Source organism: Tachyglossus aculeatus, chromosome 25, assembly GCF_015852505.1.
Source record: "Tachyglossus aculeatus isolate mTacAcu1 chromosome 25, mTacAcu1.pri, whole genome shotgun sequence".
In the NCBI taxonomy this organism is placed as follows: Eukaryota; Metazoa; Chordata; class Mammalia; order Monotremata; family Tachyglossidae; genus Tachyglossus; species Tachyglossus aculeatus.
Window position 1 is genome coordinate 7,242,676 of NC_052090.1, and position 19,880 is coordinate 7,262,555.

At 45.1% G+C, this 19,880-nt stretch overlaps 1 protein-coding gene across 1 annotated transcript in view; it reads right to left on the reverse strand.

Annotated features, from left to right (window-relative positions):
* The window catches only part of KCTD1 (potassium channel tetramerization domain containing 1), a 102,169-nt gene that overhangs the window by 45,093 nt on the left and 37,196 nt on the right, over window positions 1–19,880 (reverse strand). The window contains exon 2 of the mRNA XM_038766615.1: window positions 1,343–1,521. Within this exon, the coding sequence (XP_038622543.1) occupies window positions 1,343–1,506 (164 nt within the window). The 5' untranslated portion in view covers window positions 1,507–1,521. The remainder of the gene's footprint in view (window positions 1–1,342; window positions 1,522–19,880) is intronic.

The following is a 19,880-nucleotide window of genomic DNA, read 5'->3' on the forward strand; positions in this document are numbered from 1 at the left end:
TATATGATCAGCTGAAAAATAACTCACTTGCACTGTACAGAAATACAAGACCATTTATATCACAATTCCATAAACCAAAGTGAGGCGAATACCACGTGCACTATAGATATTAAATCTTCCTTCTCCATAATATGCACATTTCCTTGTCTGACAGTCCATGTCAGATCTACTGGGGACATGGATTGTGTCTACCAACTCTGCCATATCGTTCTCTCCCAAGCATTTAGTCCAGTGCTCTGCTGACTGTAAGCACTCAATAAACCCCACAGATGGATGGAGACGTTGTCATCTCCTCACCAGCCAGTGAAAACGGAGGCTCTTTTAGAAATGGCAAGGGGCGGAAGGGCCGTTAAAAGTCTGCTAGCTTTCTTGCCCAGTCTCATTCTCTATCTCAGGACTTTTAAAATTGTATTTATTAAGCGCTTACTAAGTGCAAAGCACTGTTCCAAGTGCTGAGGAGGTGATCAGGTTGTCCCACGTGGGGCTCACAGTCTTAATCCCCATTTTACAGATGAGGTAACTGAGGCACAGAGAAGTTAAGTGACTTGCCCAAAGTCACGCAGCTGACAAGTGGCAGAGCCGGGATTTGAACCCATGATCTCTGACTCCAAGGCCCGGGCTCTTTCCACTGAGCCATGCTGCAGGTGCTAATTGGATCAAGTTCTCTTCTCTCGTAGGACTTTGGGAGCGGGTGGGAGAATGAGGCTTTTTAAAGGTTTGCTGAATTTTGAGAATCAATCAGTCCATGAATGGCATTTATCAAGCACTTACAATTCATTCATTCATTCATTCAATCGTGTTTATTGGGCTCTTACTGTGTGCAGAGCACTGTACTAAGCACTTGGGAAGTACAAGTTGGCAACATATAGAGATGACGTGCAAGGCTCTGTACTAAGCATTTGGGAGAGTACAACAGAATTGGTTGCACTTTAAAAAATAGTATTTGTCAAGCATTTACTATGTGCCAGGCACTGTCCTAAACGCTGAGTAGATACAATCCATGTCCCATGTGGGGCTCCCAGTCTTAATTCCCATTTTACAGATGAGAGAACTCAGGCCTAGAGAAGTGAAGTGACTTGCCCAGGGCCACACAGCAGCCAAGGGGCGGAGCCGGGATCAGATCCCAGGTCTTCCTGACTCCCGAGCCTATGCTCTTTCCACTAGGCCCTGCTGCTTCTCCCACAGCGGCTGATGGCCTAGAGAAGAAAGAGTTCGAGCCAACCAGCATCGGGGATGTCACCGCTTGGCTGTAAGACAACGCTTCTGGAACTAAAAAGTGTGGGGACGAAGAGAAAAACTTCACTGACCTTGCTCACTCTGCTGCCCAACTGCAGGGCCTTACCTTGATTCCGGGTATTTGGTCAGAGTGGCCAAGCTGCTGGTGTACATGTGTCCACCCACGTCGATGTGGACCGGAGCATTGGATTTGGTGAGCTGGGCTGGAGTGGGGATGCCTTGATTGTTCAGTGGAGATGCAGGGGATCTGGTGATCAAAGGTCTTGACATATTGGGCCGACTGTCCTAAGGAGAGACGAACGGTTGGTTTAAGCGTTTCCCAAGCCCAACCCAGGCCGGCGCTTTGCATTTGTAATTCTGCCTGGATCCTCCCTTGCATTATAATCCATGGAATAGCTTTGTATTGTCCTCTCCCAAGCACTTAGTACAGTGCTCTGCACACAGTAAGTGCTCAATAAATATGACTGACTAATGAGGAACAGAAAAATTAATTTGGAACCCAAGGAAAAGAAACTTTCAGTGCTCCACAGCAATAACACACACACACACACACACACACACACACACACACACACACACAATCTGAAATAATATTCGGTTTAAATAATTCCATCTGCAAGAGGAGAGATGTTCACGTGCACAAATTCGTCTTACACTTAACCATCCAAATTGGTAAGTTTGCAGGAAGAAACTACTGATCACACCTAAATGAGAGGAAAATCAATGCTAAAATTATGGTACGCACTTAAGTAAACATGGCTAGGATCCGTCTTTCTCTCTGAATAGATTTCCACATTACGGGACGGCTAAACTTATTTAAACCTGTAACTCTCACATTCTGCAGATTGTTTTCTGAGTTGCTAATGCACAAATCCATTGAAAGTCAGAGCAAACGAGTGTGAGTGTCCAGCTGAGACCAGACAGCCATTCTGCAAATCAGCACATCTCCATCAGTCTGCGATTTTTTTAGGCCAGTTTCTTTCCCATCGAGAAGCACACAATTATTAAGAATAGATGCACAATGGTTTTTAATCGAAGCCCAGCGTAGACTGTGAAAATGGCTTAGTGGAGAGAGCATGGGCCTGAAAGGCAGGGATGCTGGGTTCTAATCTACGCTCTGTCACTTGCCTACTGGGTGACCTTGGGAGGGTTACTTAACCTCTCTGGGCTTCAGTTTCATCATCTATAAAATGGGGTGAGCCTCATGTGGGACAGGGGCTTTGTCCGCCCTGATGATCCTGTATCTACCCCAGTGCTTAATACATAGTAAGCACTTACAAGTACCAGTGGTAGTAGTAGTACTGGCCATGGCCAGGAATCTAGGACAGTAGGAAACTTGGACACCAGTAGAAGCAGCAAGCCTTAGTGAATACAACATGGACCTGGGGATCAGAAAGACCTGGGTTCTAATCCCGTCGGGTGACCCTGGGCAAGTCACTTTACTTCTCTGTGCCTCAGTTACCTCACCTGTAAAATGAGGATTCAGATCGTGAGCCTCATGTGGGACGTGGACTGCGTCCAACCTGATTAGCTGGAATCTACCCCAGTGCTTAGGACAGTGCCTGGCCTATAGTAAGCGCTTAACGAATACCATTAAAAAAATAAATAAAAACCTTTGAAACGAATTTCCATGAAAAAAACAAGTTGACGAACCAAGTGATGAGCGGGCGGCTGTTCTAAATTGCTTCCCGGTGAAAGCAAGTTTCAAAAGTAGAACAGAAGCAGATGCTGATGAAATGAATGTGTAGTCACACAGGAATAGGTGTAATGCCAGAAAAGAGAACATATTTAATCTCTGCCTAAAAAGAGGTGGGGCTGGGTGATGCCCTTTGAAGAAACCAGAAGGATTTTGAGATTGTTTCCCTCAAAGATGAATAGGCCTGAGACAATGAGATGTAATTTCCTTCCCATGGCGACAATACCCATGTCGAAAATATCACTCATCCATTTTTCATTACAGTTCAAATTCCAAAAGACAGACAAGAGGCCTCGAGTTCTAATCCCAGCTCCCCGGCTTGGTCTGCTGTGTGACCTTGGGTAAGTTGCTTCGCTTCTCTGTGTTTCACTTAACTCATCTGTAAAATGGGGATTAAATCTTCCTCCCTCCGACATAGACTGTGAGCAGTATGTGGGACAGGGACTGTGTCCAACCTAATTAATTCGCATCTACCCCAGGGCTTAGAACATGCTTGATACATAGTAAGTGCTTAACAAATACCATAAAAAGAAGAAAAGAGTTGAGTCCCGGATACTTGATTTATTCACAGAAGAGATCGACAATCAGAAGATAAACCGAAAGTGTGTTTATCATTGTGGTATCCCTACAAAATAGCTACACACTTACTCTTCAGCCAGCCAGCCATGGCTCTTTCCAGTAATCAAACCATGTGGGTTAAACACACAGACTCTGTATAAAGGGTTTGGAAAATGCCTTTGACAAAATTTGAAAGGGGTGTGGGGGGCAGAGGAAAGAACGCTATCTGGTTCGTGTTTGTAAAACCCAGTTTGATAACCTATAAATTTGCCAAACAGCATAGGCTTTATGCTCTGGAATTACTTTGGGAGCGAACTGGGGCACGACTGTTGAAATACTTAGTGTTAAAATACACGTCCAGGCACGATATTGGCTCACACATGGTTTTCAAAACCCTCGGTGTCTAATAGGAATGGGGTGGCGATTGGACTTTTGCTCACAATATTTACCATCTGGGTTGGCCAGGGCTCCGTCCCGGATTTCAGAGCACGCAATGTCAAAAGGAAGGCTGGCCAAAGGACAGAAAGACAAAATGCCACAAATTAAACAGCTACCCCAGCTGATTTGAGGAACACTGAGGCAGCAGCATGGTCCTAGTGCATAGAGCGTAGGCCTGGGATTCAGAAGGTCATGGGTTCTAATCCCAGCTCTGCTACTTGTCTGCTGTGTGACCTTGCGCAAGTCACTTCACTTTTCTATGCCTCAGTTCCCTCATCTGTAAAATGGGGATTAAGACTGTGAGTCCAATATGGGACAGGAACTGTGTCCAACCTGATTATTGTGTATTTACCCCAGCGCTTGGAACAGTGCCTGGCACATAGTAAGTGCATAACATATACCATCATTATTGTTCAATTTGGAAAGTTCTTATTCCAGAGCACCACAAGGGGATGGGAAAAATCCGTTTTGCTTCTAACAAAACAACCTCTTGCAAGGCCTTGCCTTTGGAAAGAAGTGTGTATTATCTTGCTAGACTGTAAGCCCGTTACGGGCAGGAAACATGCCTGCTAAATCTATTGGACTGCACTCTCCCAAGTGCTTAGTACAGTACACTGCACATAGTAAGCACTCAATAAATGCCTTTGATTAATTGCGATTTGGTCGGGCACTATTTGTGTCTGAAGAGACATCTTATCCCTCTTACAATTTAACATTTTCACAGCACCATGGAGTCTGAATTAGCTTTTTCTATTGGACACAGGTTCTCTATTCTGCCTGAGGGTGTGCGGGAGATAATGAACAGATCTGCAGGGTTAACACTGTAGTTTGCCCATGACCTCATTCAAAAGAGATAAAGCACAGTGAGATCTATTAAAGAGGGAAGAAAAAATTCAGAGCACAAGATCAGTTGAAGTATTTCTGACTATTCAAGGTGTATGCCATAAAGACCGAAAAATCCCGGGGGATTTTAAAATAAATGTGAAACCATCTTTGGCTATGTTCTGGAAAAAAGAAAAAAATCTGACCATCTGGGGACTATATATCATTTCCATAGCCTGGAATTTCAGTCTCCATTCTTGATCTACATTGTCAGAAGCTAAATGTGCAAAACCCACCATCCTTTACCAATTATGTAGAGTCAGGCTTGTAACCCTGAAAGTCATCTCTTCTCAGAGGGAGGGTGGAGAGATGAAGAGTTGAAAGCCCAAGAATTAGGATAGTACAATGCACTGCATACAGTAAGCGCTCAATAAATATGATTGAATGAATAGGATAAATTGCAACCCACTCCCTACAACAGAAAGAGAGAACAAGATTAGCTATGGCCAAGCTAAGCAAACCCAAGTTTGGAGAAGCAATACATACTTTTTTTTTTCAAGAGGTATTTGTTAAGTGCTTACTCTGAGTCAAGCATTGTTCTAAATGCTGGGGTAGATACAAGTTAATTAGGTTGGACACAGTTCCTGTCTCACATGGGGCTCATGGTATGAGCAGGAGGGAGAACAGGTATTTGAATCCCCATTTTACAGCTGAGGAAACTGAGGCCCAGAGAAGTTGAGTGATTGCCCAAGGCTACACAGAGTCAGCATTAAAACCTAGGTCCTCTGAGTCCCAGCTCCGTGCTTTTTCCATTAAGCCACAGACCTTCTCACTGGAACATGTACAGTCATCATCCAAATGCCTGTTGCAAATCTTTTTCTACCAGATTGAGAGGAGATTACTAGATAAAAGCCTACTCTCTGGCCAAGCCACACCCATAAGGATTTCCACTCTTACTCTCATTTTTTCTTTTGAGATACTTGTTACGCACTTACTACATGTGAGGCACTGTACTAAGCTCTGGGATAGATGCACCCTAATCAGGTTGGACACAATGCATGTCCCACAGGGGGCTCACAGTCCTTATCCCCATTTTAAAAATGAGGGAATGGAGGCACAGAGAAGTGAAGTGACTTGCCTGCGGTCACCGAACAAACAAGTGGCAGAGCCGGAACTAGAACCCAGGTCCTTAACACCCTCTCTGCTCTATCTAGACCAACAATTCAAAGGAGTGGGGGGAAAATAACTCCGTTTGGATTTGTCTGGCCTCTTGGTGAGATGGTTTAAAAATCAGAACCATTAGGAAGACGTGAATAATCTTGGAACACAACCCAGGAGCAATTAGAGTACTCCTATTTGGGACAGTGGAAGAACAGGTCAGCAATCAATTAATCAATCAATTATACCGAGGGCTTAATCATGCAGAGCACTGGTCTAGGCATTTGGGAGAGTACAATACAGCAAAGTTGGTAGACATGTTATCTGCCCATAAGGAGCTGTGCTCTGTTTTGTGGAGCCAAAAACCACTGTAAAAGCCTGCTATGACTCTAGGGTTGGCCAGGATGGAGAAAGGCTGCATTTAAAGGCGCCCCACTTTTTTTTTTAATGGTATTTGTTAAGCACTTATTACGTGCCAAGCCCTGTTTAAGTGCTGAGGTAGATCAGGTTGAACACAGTCCGTGTCCTACATGGAGTTCCCAGTCTTCATTCCCATTTTACAGATAAAGTAAAATGATTTACTTTACAGAGAAGTGAAGTGACTTGCCCAGAGTCACATAGCAGATAAAGGGCAGAGCTGGGATTAGAACCCAAGCGCTTCTGACTCCCAGGCTCATGCTCTATCCACTAGGCCACGTTGCTTTTCACATTTAAAAAAAAATGGGGTCAAAGGGAATGGGAATGTCTATTGTTGTATTGTACTCTCTCAAGCACTTAGCACAGTGCTCTGCACATAGTAAGCTCTCAAAAAATACAGCTGAATGAACGAATGACTGACTGGCATTCGGGCTCGGTTTTCATCGAGATGTGGGCTGAGAAGCATGATGATATCCATTTTCATTTCAAAACAGGCTTCTGGTTGATTTGGGGTCTGTAAGAGCCTATTAATAATTATAGTACTTGTTAAGTGCTTACTATTTGCCAAACACTGTTCTAAGCGCTGGAATAGATACAAGTTAATCAGGCTGGACAAAGTCCCTGTCCCACATGGGGCTCACAGCCTCAATCCCCATTTTACAGATGAGGTAACTGAGGCCCAGGGAAGTTAAGTGACTTGCCCAAGGACACATAATAGGCATGTGATAGAGACAGGATTAGAACCCAGGTCCTTCTGATTCTCAGGCCCATGCTCTATCCACTAAGCCATGCCTACTTGCTACAAGCCCTGCTAAGAAACCGGTCCTCCTGAGGCTAGAGAAAGTTGTATGGGAGTCATTGGGAAATGGGACAGATGCAAGATATTTTAGGGTGCACAATGGGTAGGAGGTGCATGTGTGTGTGAATGTGCCAATGTGTGTATTTGAGAGAATGTATATAAGGGGGGAGACAGAAGAAGCATGACCTTGTGGATAGAGCACAGGCCTGAGAGTCAGAAGGTATTGGTTCTAATCCCAGCTCTGCTACTTGTCTGCTGTGTGACCTTGGGTAAGGCACTTCACTTCTCTGGGACTCAGTTAACTCATCTGTAAAATGAGAACTGGGACTGTGAGACCCTCATGGGACAGGGACTGCATCCAACCTGATTTGCTTGTATCTACCCCTGTACTTAGTAGAGTGCCTGACACACAGTAAGCTCTTAACAAATACCACAATTATTACTGTCGATTCCCTCTTACAGTCTCCTCGTCTCTGTCATACGTTATGTTTTATCTCGGCCTTCTGGCCAACTCATCATTCAGGAAACCGAGAACGTTCTTCCCACAGTGTGAGCCCTGTTTGAATTCCGTCCACCGTGATGAGAGAAGGATCCAACTGTGCATTTGCTGGCCTCCCTCCTCCAACCACCCCCCTGACTCTGGGCCGCTCTTCAGTGGGATGGTGGACACCAGTCCTCTCTCCTCCTCCCCAAAGGCCTCCATCTTCACCCCCTGAATCCAATTAGGTCCTGGTCTGCTTTCTGGGGCTTTGGGTGGGCAGCAGAAAAGGTGCAGAGAACACAGGAGAGTGGGAGAGGGTGGGATACGGGGAATTCAGTGTAATCTATACTACTACTACTATTACTATAACCACCAGCAACTCCACTACTACTACCACTAAGAAGCTTACAGTCCCCTAGACTGTAAGCTTGTCATGGACAGGGAATGTGTCAGTTATATTGTTATACTGTACTCTCCCAAATGCTTAGTACAGTGCTTGGCACACAGCAAGTGCTCAATAAATGTGATTAATAGTAGCAATAATTGTAGTATTTGTAGTTGGGCTTACTATGTGCCAAATGCTGGGAGAGGTTTTAAACAGTCCTTTAGCTACATGGAGCTCACAGCCTAAGAGGGAGAGAGAACATGTCTCATCCCCATTTTACAGATTTAGAGGCTTAGAGAGGTTAAGCAACTTGGCCCAGGGTCATACAGCTCCTGTGTGGCAAAGCCAGGATTAGAAACTAGGTCTCTTGATGCCACCCTTGTGCCCTCTTCAGTAAACTATGCTGCTTCTCTCGTTTCCTGACTCAGTGCTCTGCCATCTTGTCGGGACTGGTCTGGAAGAGATCCTAATTTATAACACTCTCAATAAATGGTATTTATTAAGCGCTTACTTTGTGCACAGAACTGAATTCAAGCGCTTGGGAAAAAGTCTAAAGGAAAACACATCACAATTTTGGGGACCACCACCTAGTTGGATTGTGGGGTTCACCTGCACCCTACACAGGAGGCCTCCTGACCCCAAGGCCTGGCCTGGTGGATAGAGCCCCAGCCTGGAAGTCAGAAGGACCTGGGGATATAATCCCAGATCCACTACTTGCCTGCTGTGTGACTTTGGACAAATCACTTCACTTCTCTGGGCCTCAGTTCCCTCATCTTTGAAATGGAGATTAAAACCGTGAATCCCACATGGGACAGGGAATGTATGTAACCCAATTACCTTATATCTACCCAGCGCTTAGAACAGTGCGTGGTACACAGTAAGCACTTAACAAATACCACAATTATTATCACTATCAATAAGGCTCTGGTAGCCTGTAACACAAAGAGAGCTCCGGTTACAAAACTCCTGTATAATAGCCTTAAAGTCATAATGGGGAAATTGTCAGATTGACCCATGATGCCTGCACATCTTCATTCAATCAATGGTATTTATAGAGTGCTTACTGTTTTTAGAGCACTGTCTGAAGTGCTTAGTTCTGCTTTGGCTTCTTATACACTGCTCACAGGCCACTGGAGTGCCTATAGCTATAATAATAATAATAATAATAATAATAATAATGGCATTTATTAAGCACTTACTATGTGCAAAGCACGGTTCTAAGCGTTGGGGAGGTTACAAGGTGATCAGGTTGTCCCACGGGGGGCTCACAGTTTTAATCCCCATTTTACAGATGAGGTAACTGAGGCCCAGAGAAGTTAAGTGCCTTACCCAAAGTCACACAGCTGACAAGTGGCGGAGCTGGGATTTGAACCCATGACCTCTGACTCCAAAGCCCGGGCTCTTTCCACTGAGCCACGAGCTATCCCATTAGTCCAAGGGGATTGCACCACTGTATAACATGCTGAGGAAAACTTTTTGATCCAATGGCCTTTCCTCTGTATACCTGCTGCTAACGTACCTCTGGAGAGACAGCGGCTTCACAGAAAGAGCCCAGGCCTGGGAGTCGGAGGACCTGGGTTCTAATCCCAGCTCCACCGCTTGTCTGCTGTGTGACCCTGGCCCAATCTCTTCACTTCTCTGTGCTTCAATTTGCTCATCTGTAAAATGGGGATTAAGACTGTGAGCCCTAATACAGGACATGGATTTTGTCCATGTCCAACCTGATCAGCTTGAATCCTACCCCAGTGCTAATTACAGTGCCTGGCGTGTAAGAAGGCCTTAAGTAATATTACAAAGAAAAAAAACGAGAAACAAACAAACATACCCCTGGAGAGACTGTGGCCTAGTGGAAAGTGCACCCGTCTGGGAGTCACAGGACTAATCCTGACTCTGCCATGTCTCGGCTGTGTGACCCTGGGCAAGCCACAACTTCTCTGGGCCTCAATTTCCTCATCTCTAAATTGGGGATTCAATATCTAGTCTCCCTCTTACCTGTGAGTCCCTTGAGAGACAGAGACTGTTTCTATGGTAAACACTAAATACCACAATTCTTAAGTCCACATCTTAAAATAGACTTTATTTCAACAATGTCAAAGTGAAGAAATAAAGAGGGAATTTTCTACTTCTGAGGGGGACACGATTTGACCTACAGTATACCTAAATGTGTGGGGTCCTGATTCTCCTCCTAGCATGCTTGGTCTAAAATGGGATTTAGTTAATGTTGTCCCTTTCCATTTTAAGGAATAAAGATAATGATTGGGTGTTTGTTAAGCTCTAGATACAGGATAATCGGGTCAGATGCAACCCTCGTTCCACATGGGGCTCACAATCAAAGTAGAAGGTAGAACAGATTTTAATAATAATTATGGCATTAGTTAAGTGCTTACTTTGTGTGAAGCACCACAGAAAGCACTAAGCTCTATACTGAATCCCCATTTTCAGGAGCAGGATTAAAACATCCCAAAGGGAATAACTCCTCTGAGATTTTAATCCCAATTCCTCCCATCCTTCCACTCCTTGATAGATTTCCTAGTCAGATGAAGGCATTTTCTTCTGGTTCAACATCTACATTTTAGTCCCCTTTCAATCTGCTGTGGTCTCATTGTACTCATTCATTCTCACTGTCCAATACCAATTGTGTTTTAGCAGAAGCACCCTTCAAAGGATTTTACCTCAGGCCCCTTCCCAGTGGAGCTAATGAAAACTCTGGTTCCTAAATCTCAGAGCTTTATGCGCCTGAAAATAGGCAAGCCCAAGAACATTGCCCAGAACCATATGATTTGAAGACAGAGCTGAAAATCAGAATGCTTGGATTTTATTTGCTAGCAATCTCCCCCACCCTCTTGGGTCAGTTTCCCTACTAAACTGGACTGGAGGGAGAAATGGGCTCTTGAGCCTTTGGATTTCAAAGATTCCCTGTTGATTTATAATGATGTCTTTCTCCCGTTCTAGACTGCTGAGCTCCTTGTGGGCAGGACACCTGCCTATTAACTCTGTTGTAGCTTACTCTCAAGCACTCAATAAATACCACTGATGGACTGATTGATTCAAAACGCTTTACATTTCGATGGTCCCAAATGTTTGCCCTGCTCTGGAAACAGCTCTTGTCTGCTGCGCAGGGAATGATTTGGGCGCAGGACTGTCAATCTAGATAAAAGTGCTGCTTGACACATTCCACAATTTTGATCAGATGACATGCTCAATAAGAAAATGAACGCACCATTAGGAAATTTTTTGGTCGACTTTTGGGGAGCAATTGAGCCTGAATTTCTGGATCGGCAGAAGATCACACGCCTTAATGGCCATCTCCTGGGCCTCGTGGTTGTTGGAAGCTTCGCCACCTCAGGTTTCCCAAACTCCGGCCTCCCTCCACCGCCAACTCTGAATTCCACTCTCTGCCACTTGAAGCCACATCCCTTCCCCCTCCAACACTGCCTTTGCTTCTGTGAGACTTCTATTCCTGGACCTTCCCCACCTCCACTCCTCCCTCATCCTGCCCGGCCCCAAGTTATTACATCTCTCCTGAACCCCCCAAAACATCTACCCTGGAGGATATGGTCCAAACCTTCTACCCTGCCCTTTCTGCTAAATTCAACCCTGCTACCCTCTTGCCCATCTGTCACTCTGGCATCACCCAGCCCTGGTCTACTCTTCTTCACTGTCTTCTTTTTTAATTGTATTTAAGCACTTACTACGTGCCAGGCACTGTATTTAAATTGAAAGGTCTTTCTATTTGATAAAGGCTGATGTGGATTGCACATCCAAGCACAAGCATGGGTTTTTAGACATTCCCCAGAAGACTACTCCAGAATGGATGTATTCACAAAGCCAAAGGGAGAACTCAAGGTCAGGTGGGGAAACAGTATGGCCTAGTGGATGGAGCCCAGGCTTGGGAGTCGGAGGACCTGGGTTCTAATCCCTGCTCCCACTTGTCTGCTGTGTGTGATCTTGGGCAAGTAGCTTCACTTCCCTGTGACTCGATTCCCTCATCTGTAAAATAGGGATTATGAGAGTAAGCCCCATGTGGGTCAGGGACTGTATCCAAACTGACAAAATTGACACCTGCACTTAATACAGTGCCTTACACATAGTAAGTGCCTAACAAATACCAGAAAAAAAAAAAGAAAGGTCAGGACAGAGAACAAGCTGCTCGTGTCTGAGGAGACATGAACTTTCTAAGGAGACAAGCCAAGGCAAGACAAACGGGACCAAATATGGAAGGTAAATTTGATGTACAAAGAGTGCATGTGTGTGTGTGGTGTGGGGGGGCAGCTAGAACAGTGAGGCAATCTCCTTAATCAAATTAGAAAAATTAAAAAAAACTTTCCTGTTGGATCTGCTCTCAAAGCCATAAGGAGCTGCCTGATAAAATACAGTGACCAGTACAGCAAATATCCACTTCCGATCCATTCTATTTTCACCTCTGATTTATTAGCTTGGTACAAAACAGCCTGCTTTGATTTTTTTTTTCTCCTCTGGAGTAGAAGTTTCACTTAAGGGCTATAAAATGGATGCTTTAAATAAATTCAGCATCTGTTAGAAGGAAAATCGGAGTTGCCTCTTCAAAAAGACATATTGGGCAGAACAAAAAAACCAGAGGCTAGCTCTGTATTTACAAACTGAAATCAATGGATCATATGGTTTATTGATCAGCCTGCCAAAGGTCTAAGCGGCTTCCTGCAAACAATTTCCTACTGCCTGAAATCTGGTGCAAGTCGGTATCCAGCGCTTTAAGAGTTTGAAAATATTTCTCTTGCCTTCTGGCGAAACTGGAGCTAGGTTGCATTATTCCCATGTGCAGCTAAATCCAACGAGAGAAACTGAGCTTTGATTTGATGGGTGTAATAAACAGGAGGAGTCTGCCAGCGATCTGCATAGCGGAAAGATCACTGGCCTGCGAGTCAGAAGGATCTGGGTTCTATCCTGGCTCCTCTACTGGTCTACTGGGTGAGTCATTTCACTTCTCTGGACTCATTTACCTCATCTGTAAAATGGGGATTAAGACCGTGAGCCCCACATGGGGCAGGGACTTTGTCCAACCCGATTTGCCTGTACCTACCCTGCGCTTAGTACAATGCCTGGCACAGAGTAAGCGCTTAACAAATGCCACAATTATTATTATTATCTGGGTAAAGGGACCAAAGCTGGCATTTCTTTGCTGGGCAAGGATGGATAGGCACTGTAGCAAGCCAACGCTAACTGGGACCTGTGGCTGCTGCTGCTCAGGGACTCCTTGAAAGGCTGAAAATGTTTCTGTGCAGAGACACTAAATCACCTAAAAACAATGTTTGCACACTTCTCCAGTTTACTAAATTGTGGTATTTGTTAAGTGCTTACTATGTGCCAAGCACTGAACTAAGTGCTGGGGAAAAGACAAGATCATCAGGTCCCAAGTGGGGCTCAGAGTCTATGGAGGAGGTCGAATAAGTTGGACTGTGTCTAACCTGATTAGTTTATAACTACCCCAGCCTGGCACATAATAAACACTTAACAAATACCCTGAAAAAATAACGATAATAATTAAAAAACAAACAAGGCCTTGAATCCCCTTTTGCAGATGAGGGAGCTGAGGCACAGAGAAGTGAAGTGATTTGCCCAAGGTCACAGAGAGCAGACGCCGGATTAGAATCCAGGGCCTCTGACTCCCAGTCCTGTGCTCTATCCACTAGACAACAACGCTTCCCTCCAAAATGCTTCTGAAGAAAGTGGGAAGGAGCAACAGAGACAGAGAGAATATACACCTTCCTCGGGACTTAACGGCCCAGACTTGGCAAGGGAAAGGACCACACATTTGTTCGAGAGCCCGCGTTAACCAAACTACGATACAGATCAACCGGTTTTCCAACGGACATTGCGGCCAACAAAATCAAAACCCAGAGTGGTTTGAACTTGAAATCTCTTTAGCGGGCAGGCAGACCACAGGTTTGGGTGAGTCGCTTCGGAACTCCGCTCAAGGTCTTTGCTTCCCCACCGGGGCCTGGATCCAATCCCTTCCCCATGGCACCAACATGGGAGATGGGTGAAGGTGATGTGAAAAACTGGAGCACTTCCTCTCTAGGAACCCCAAACGCACAACATGATTTATTTAGCATTCTTAGCAGGCCTAGCTTAACTACATTAGATAATGGCTTTGATCCCAAAGGGCAGCACAAAACTAAGTCAGTATGCGTGGGGGAGGGGCTGCCGGGCGAGGAAAGTCAAATGTGACTTTCTCAGGGATGAGGCAAGAATCCGGAATAGAGGAGAAGGAAGAGGGAGTATTTTTCCCTTCAGAATCTACTTATTTATTTACATTAATGTCTGTCTCCCCCCACCAGGACTGTAAGTTCCTCCAGAGCAGGGAATGTGTCTGCTAACTCTGTTGTATTGTCCTCTCCCAAGTGCTTATTACAGTGCTCTGCACATAGTACGTCCTCAATAAATACCACTGACTGATGGATTGATTAGTCCAGCACTCTGATGCTCTCCCTCTAGACTATAAGCTCGCTGTGGGATGGGAATGTGTCTACCAACTGTTGTGTTGTACACTCCCAAGCGCTTAGTACAGTGCCCTGCACGTAGTAAGTGATCAGCAAATACGATTGATGGTGACGATGATGCTCAATACATAGGAGGGAAAAGAGTGGGGGGTGAGAGAGGTTTGACAGGGGTCAAGGGGGCAAAAGAGACCAACAGAAGCCAGACTGTTGGAGAATAGCTCCTCTCTGGTGACAATACCGAGGTGTCTGGGGTTGCTAAGGGGGGCCAGGTTGGGACTGTTGCTGCTGCTTCTCAGGAAAGCAGGGTGGCCTAGGGGATAGAGCACAGACCTGGGACTCAGAAGGACCTGGATTCTAATCCTGGCTCTGCCGTTTGTCTGCTGTGTGACCTTGGGCAAGTCAATTCATTTCTCTGTGCCACAGTTACCTCATCTGTAAAGTGTCTCACAAGCCCATAACCTTGGCGCTGTTCTCAACTCATCGCTGTCATTTAACCCGCACATTTAATCCACCACAAAATCCTGTCAATTTTACCTTAACAATTAATAATAATTGTGGTATTTGTTATCCGCTTACTATGTGCCAAACACTCTAATAAGCGCTGGTGTAGATACAAAATCATCAGGTCCCATATGGGCCTCGCAATCTAAGTTGGAGGGAGGACGGATATTGAACCCTCATTTTGCAGGTAAGGGAACTGAGGAATAGAGAAGTGAAGTGATTTGCCCAAGGCCACACAGCAGGTAAGTGGCGGAGCTGGGATTAGAACTCTGGTCCTCTAACTGCCAGGCCTTTGCTCTTTCCGCTAAGCCACCCTGCTTCAAAATACCTCTAGAATCTACCCTTTCCTCCCCATCCAAAATACTACCACGTTGATCCAAGCCCTCATTTCCTGCCTTGACTACTGCATCAGCCCCCTTTGCTGAGCTCCCTCCTTCCTGTTTCTCCTTTCTCCAGGCCATACGTCACTCTGCTGGCAAGATCATTATTCGGAAAAAAAAAACATTCAGCTACTTCTCCCCTCTCTTCAAGAACCTCCTCCAGTGGTTGCCCATCCACTTCCGCATCAAACAGAAACTCCTCACTATCAGCATCCAGTCACTCAATTAGCTCTCTCCCTCCTACCTAGCCTCACCAATCTCCTACTACAACCCAATCCGCACACTTCGCTCCTCTAACGCCAACCTACTTTCTGCACCTCCATCATGTTTATCTCACTACTGACTGCTAACCTATGTCCTTCCTTGGGCTGGAACTCCGTCCCCCCTTCATATCTGACAGATCACCGCTCTCCCCACCTTCAAAAACCCTCCTCAGATCCCATCTCTTCCAAGAGGCCTTTCCAACCTAAGCCCTCATTTCCCTTATCCAACCTCCTCTCTGCATCAACTATGTGCTTGGCTATGTACCCCTTAGTCCCTTTGACACACAGCCCAGTCCCCCCTCATTTATGTATATATCCTTATACTCTTTCCCTTATCTGTAATTTATTTTAATACGTCTCCCCCTATAGATTGTAAGCTCCTTCTAAACAGAGTTTGTTCACTGTGCCCCGATTTCAAATCTCTCACCTCCAACCCCTTCCCCTCATCTTCCCTGGAGCCTGGAGCTCCCTCCCTCTCCACATATGCCAGACCACCATTCTCCCCACTTCAAAGCCTTATTAAGATCGCATCTCCTCCAAGAGGTCGTCCCCAATTAAGCCCACTTTTCTCCATCTCCCTCTTCCTTCTGCATCATCTATGCACTTGGATCTGTAATCTTTGAGCACATTAATCCCACCCTCAACACCCCAGCCCTTATGTACATGTCTATAAATTATTTCTGTTAATGTGCCTCCCCCTCTAGACTGTGAGTTCACTGTGTGTAGGGATTGTGGGGGTTTTGATATTTTTGCTAGGCACTCACTATGTGACAGGCACTATATTAAGTGCTGGGGTGGATACAAGCTAATCAGGTTGGACATAGTCTCTATCCTGCTTGGGGCTCCCAGCCTTAACCCCCATTTTACAGATGAGGTAACTGAGGCACGGAGTAGTTAAGTGACTCGTCCAGGGTGTCACAGCAGACAAGTGGCAGAGCCCAAATTAGAACCCAGGTCCTTCTGACTCCAAACCCATGCTCATTCCACTAGGCCTCACTGCTTCTCCAATGTGTCTGATGCATTGTACTCTCCCAAGTGCTTAGTTCAGGGCTCTGCACACAAGCGCTCAAACACCATTGATCGATTGGATTCCGTTTACCAACTCTATTATATTTTACCTTCCCAAATGTTTAGTACAGTCCTCTACACCCAGTAAGCGGTCAATAAATGCCACTGATTGATTGGAGCTGATAGGAGAAACTGGATAAACATTTACTTGGGAATTGGAGTTTTGCAATCTTTTCATACTTGCAAAGTAAATCCTGAAATATCCCTTGACCCCACTCTCATGCTCAGGCATGCTTCACAAACTTTATTCAGTAATAATAATTATTACGGTATTTATTAAGCACTTTACTATGTGCCAGGCACTGTACTACAAATTGCTTAAAACACAATAGAAACAAGATGCAGGAAAATTTTTACATGACTTTTCTTTTCAACAATGTTTAAATAAAACTGGAAAAGTTGGCTGAAAGACTCTAAGCCCTCACAAAACATCCCACTATCTACCCCCACAATATTCCCTAAATTCTCATCCCTCTCTACATTGCACTTCAATGTGACATTCTCTGCCTTACCTTTTATATTTGTTGATGGTATTTTTTAAGCACATACTCTGTGCCAGACGCTTTAACTGCTGGGCTAAATACAAGGTAATCGGGATGGACACAGTCCCTGTCCCACTTTTCCCCCATTTTACAGATGAGGTAATTGAGGCACAGAGAAATGAAGTGACTTGCCCAAGGTCACACAGTAGACGTGGTGGAGCCAGGGTTAGAACCCAGGTCCTTCTGATTCTGAGGTCCATGCTCTACCCACTGGGCCATACTGTTTCTTTACAAGGGAGAGAGGGATTGGCAACCTTTTGGTGCAGAAGAGTGCCAAAATGAAACTTGGAGCTGTTATGTGAAAAAGTCATTCACACAACTGATGTCCCTCCAGACCCCAGGGACATATTACATCATCGCTGCGTACTCTGCAGTGAAATGAGGTCATTGTCTTGGGTGGATGTTTCCTAATAACTATCAATCATATTTATTGAGCAATTACTGTGTGCAGAGCACTGTACTAAGCGCTTGGGAGAGTACAGTAGAACAGTAACCAGACATATAAACTGCCCATAACAATCTAACTGCTGCTATCAGGGAGGGAGGAAAAGAGGCAGGGAAAGGGAAGAAGAGGAAAAGGAAAGGAAGAGGAGAAAGGGAAGAAGGAGAGAGAGAAGACTTCTACGCTTTTCAGAGGGAAGGAAGGTGCTGGACTTGGTTATTTCAAGTTAAATGACTCCCGAGAGGCAATATTCAAAAGGTGACACGACACCCAAGTCAGGCAGCAGCTGCTTTCAGACTCTCAGGAAAACCTTCTACTGGCTCTTGAAAAGACACCTCTGCCACTTTCTTACCCCTAGAGCTCTGTCAGATTCTGGGCTGCTTTTCAATTAACAGGTCCTCAGGTTGTTAACTAAAAGAGGTAACAGTTAAGGAAGACGGCTCTTCATCTGGAATTATTCTAGTACTCACAATCTAGAAAACACTACGAATTGAGAGCGTTCTTTAAAAAGCACCATCTGCCTAGACACCCCTAGCCGAATGAGAATATAAACACAACTTCAGTTTGCAATGTTTTTTTTTTTTTAATGGTATTTGTTAAGCGCTTACTATGTGTCAAACACTGTTCTAAGTGCTTGGGTAGGTACAAGTTAATCAGGTTGGACACAGTCCCTGTCCCGCTTGGGGGCTCAAAGCCTTAAGTAGGAGGGAGCAAAGGTGTTGAATCCCAATTTACAGTAGAGGAAAGAGAGGCACAGAAGTTAAATGACTTGACTAAGGTCATGCAGCAAGCGATTAGCAGGGCAATTGAAGGAACAGGGATTAGAACCTACGTCCTCTAGAGTCCCGGGCCCTAGGCCATGCTGCTTCTCAATAGGCAATTAATTACAGTACTTGAGTGCTTATTATATGCTAAAGGTTGGTGTAGATACAAGGCTATCACATAGACCACAGTCCTTATCTCCCCGGGGGCCTTGCAATCTATTTTTACCACCAATTTAACGGAGGAGAACACTGAAACTCGGAGAGACTAAGTGAAGCCAGGGGCAGGGCTGAGATTTGAACCCAGATCTGACTCCCCTGTCACTCAGTCTCCTCAATTAAGTTACTAATAGTGAAAACTCAAAATTTCAGATTAAATTTAAAAAACCTAACAATCTAGTTCCTTTGAAAAGTTATAAATTCCTGGATGACCTCACATGGATTTATTTGTGTGACCTCTGTTCATTTGCTATTTGTCCCACCCTCGACCCCCCCCCCCCCCCAAGCATTTGGGTACATATCTTTAAATTACATATTATAAATTATTTATATAAATGTCTACCTCCCCCTCTGAACTGTAAGATCACTGTGGGCAGGTAACTTGTGTGCCAGTTCTGTTGCATTATACTCTCCCAAGCACTTAGTACAGTGCTCCGCACATAGTAAGCGTTCACTAAAGTGCTCTTTCTCCCAACCCAGTAGCTGACTCTGGCTCAGTTGGATTTGGCAGGCATTGATTGGTCTTAAGTTTTTGCCCCTCCAGAGAAAACCCTTATGGGGGTGGGAAACACTGGGGTTTTGTGTGATGTTGGAGCAGGAGTCTGCAGAGCGAAGCAGCGTGGCTCAGTGGAAAGAGCACGGGCTTTGGAGTCAGAGGTCATGGGTTCAAATCCCGGCTCTGCCAATTGTCAGCTGTGTGACTTTGGTCAAGTCACTTAACTTCTCTGTGCCTCAGTTACCTCATCTGTAAAATGGGGATTAACACTGTGAGCCCCCTGTGGGACAACCTGATTGCCTTGTAACCTCCCCAGCGCTTAGAACAGTGCTTTGCCACATAGTAAGCGCTTAATAAATGTCATTATTATTATTAAGGGTTAACTCCTATGGCCCTGCTGCTAAGGAATCATTTGTTTAGGCAACAAGGTAATGAGACTCTGCTCTGATTTGCATTAGTTAATCTACCCTGGGAGGGGGCTTACTTGAGCAAATTAGAGTGCGGGAGGGCAGGGGGAACCACGGCTAATTATCTAGCAGAGTAGGCCCATTGGGAAGCAGCTACCTATTTCATGCATCGCGAGTTTTCTGATTGTCGGGGACAACTGCTTTCATCACACTGGGCACGGTCTTGTTCCACCTGATCGTAAGGTCCACTGTCGAGGGTTGTGCACTGCACTACACTCTCTGCTCTTTTTACTGGGGTGCAACAACTGCATCCACTAATAAGGATAAGAAGC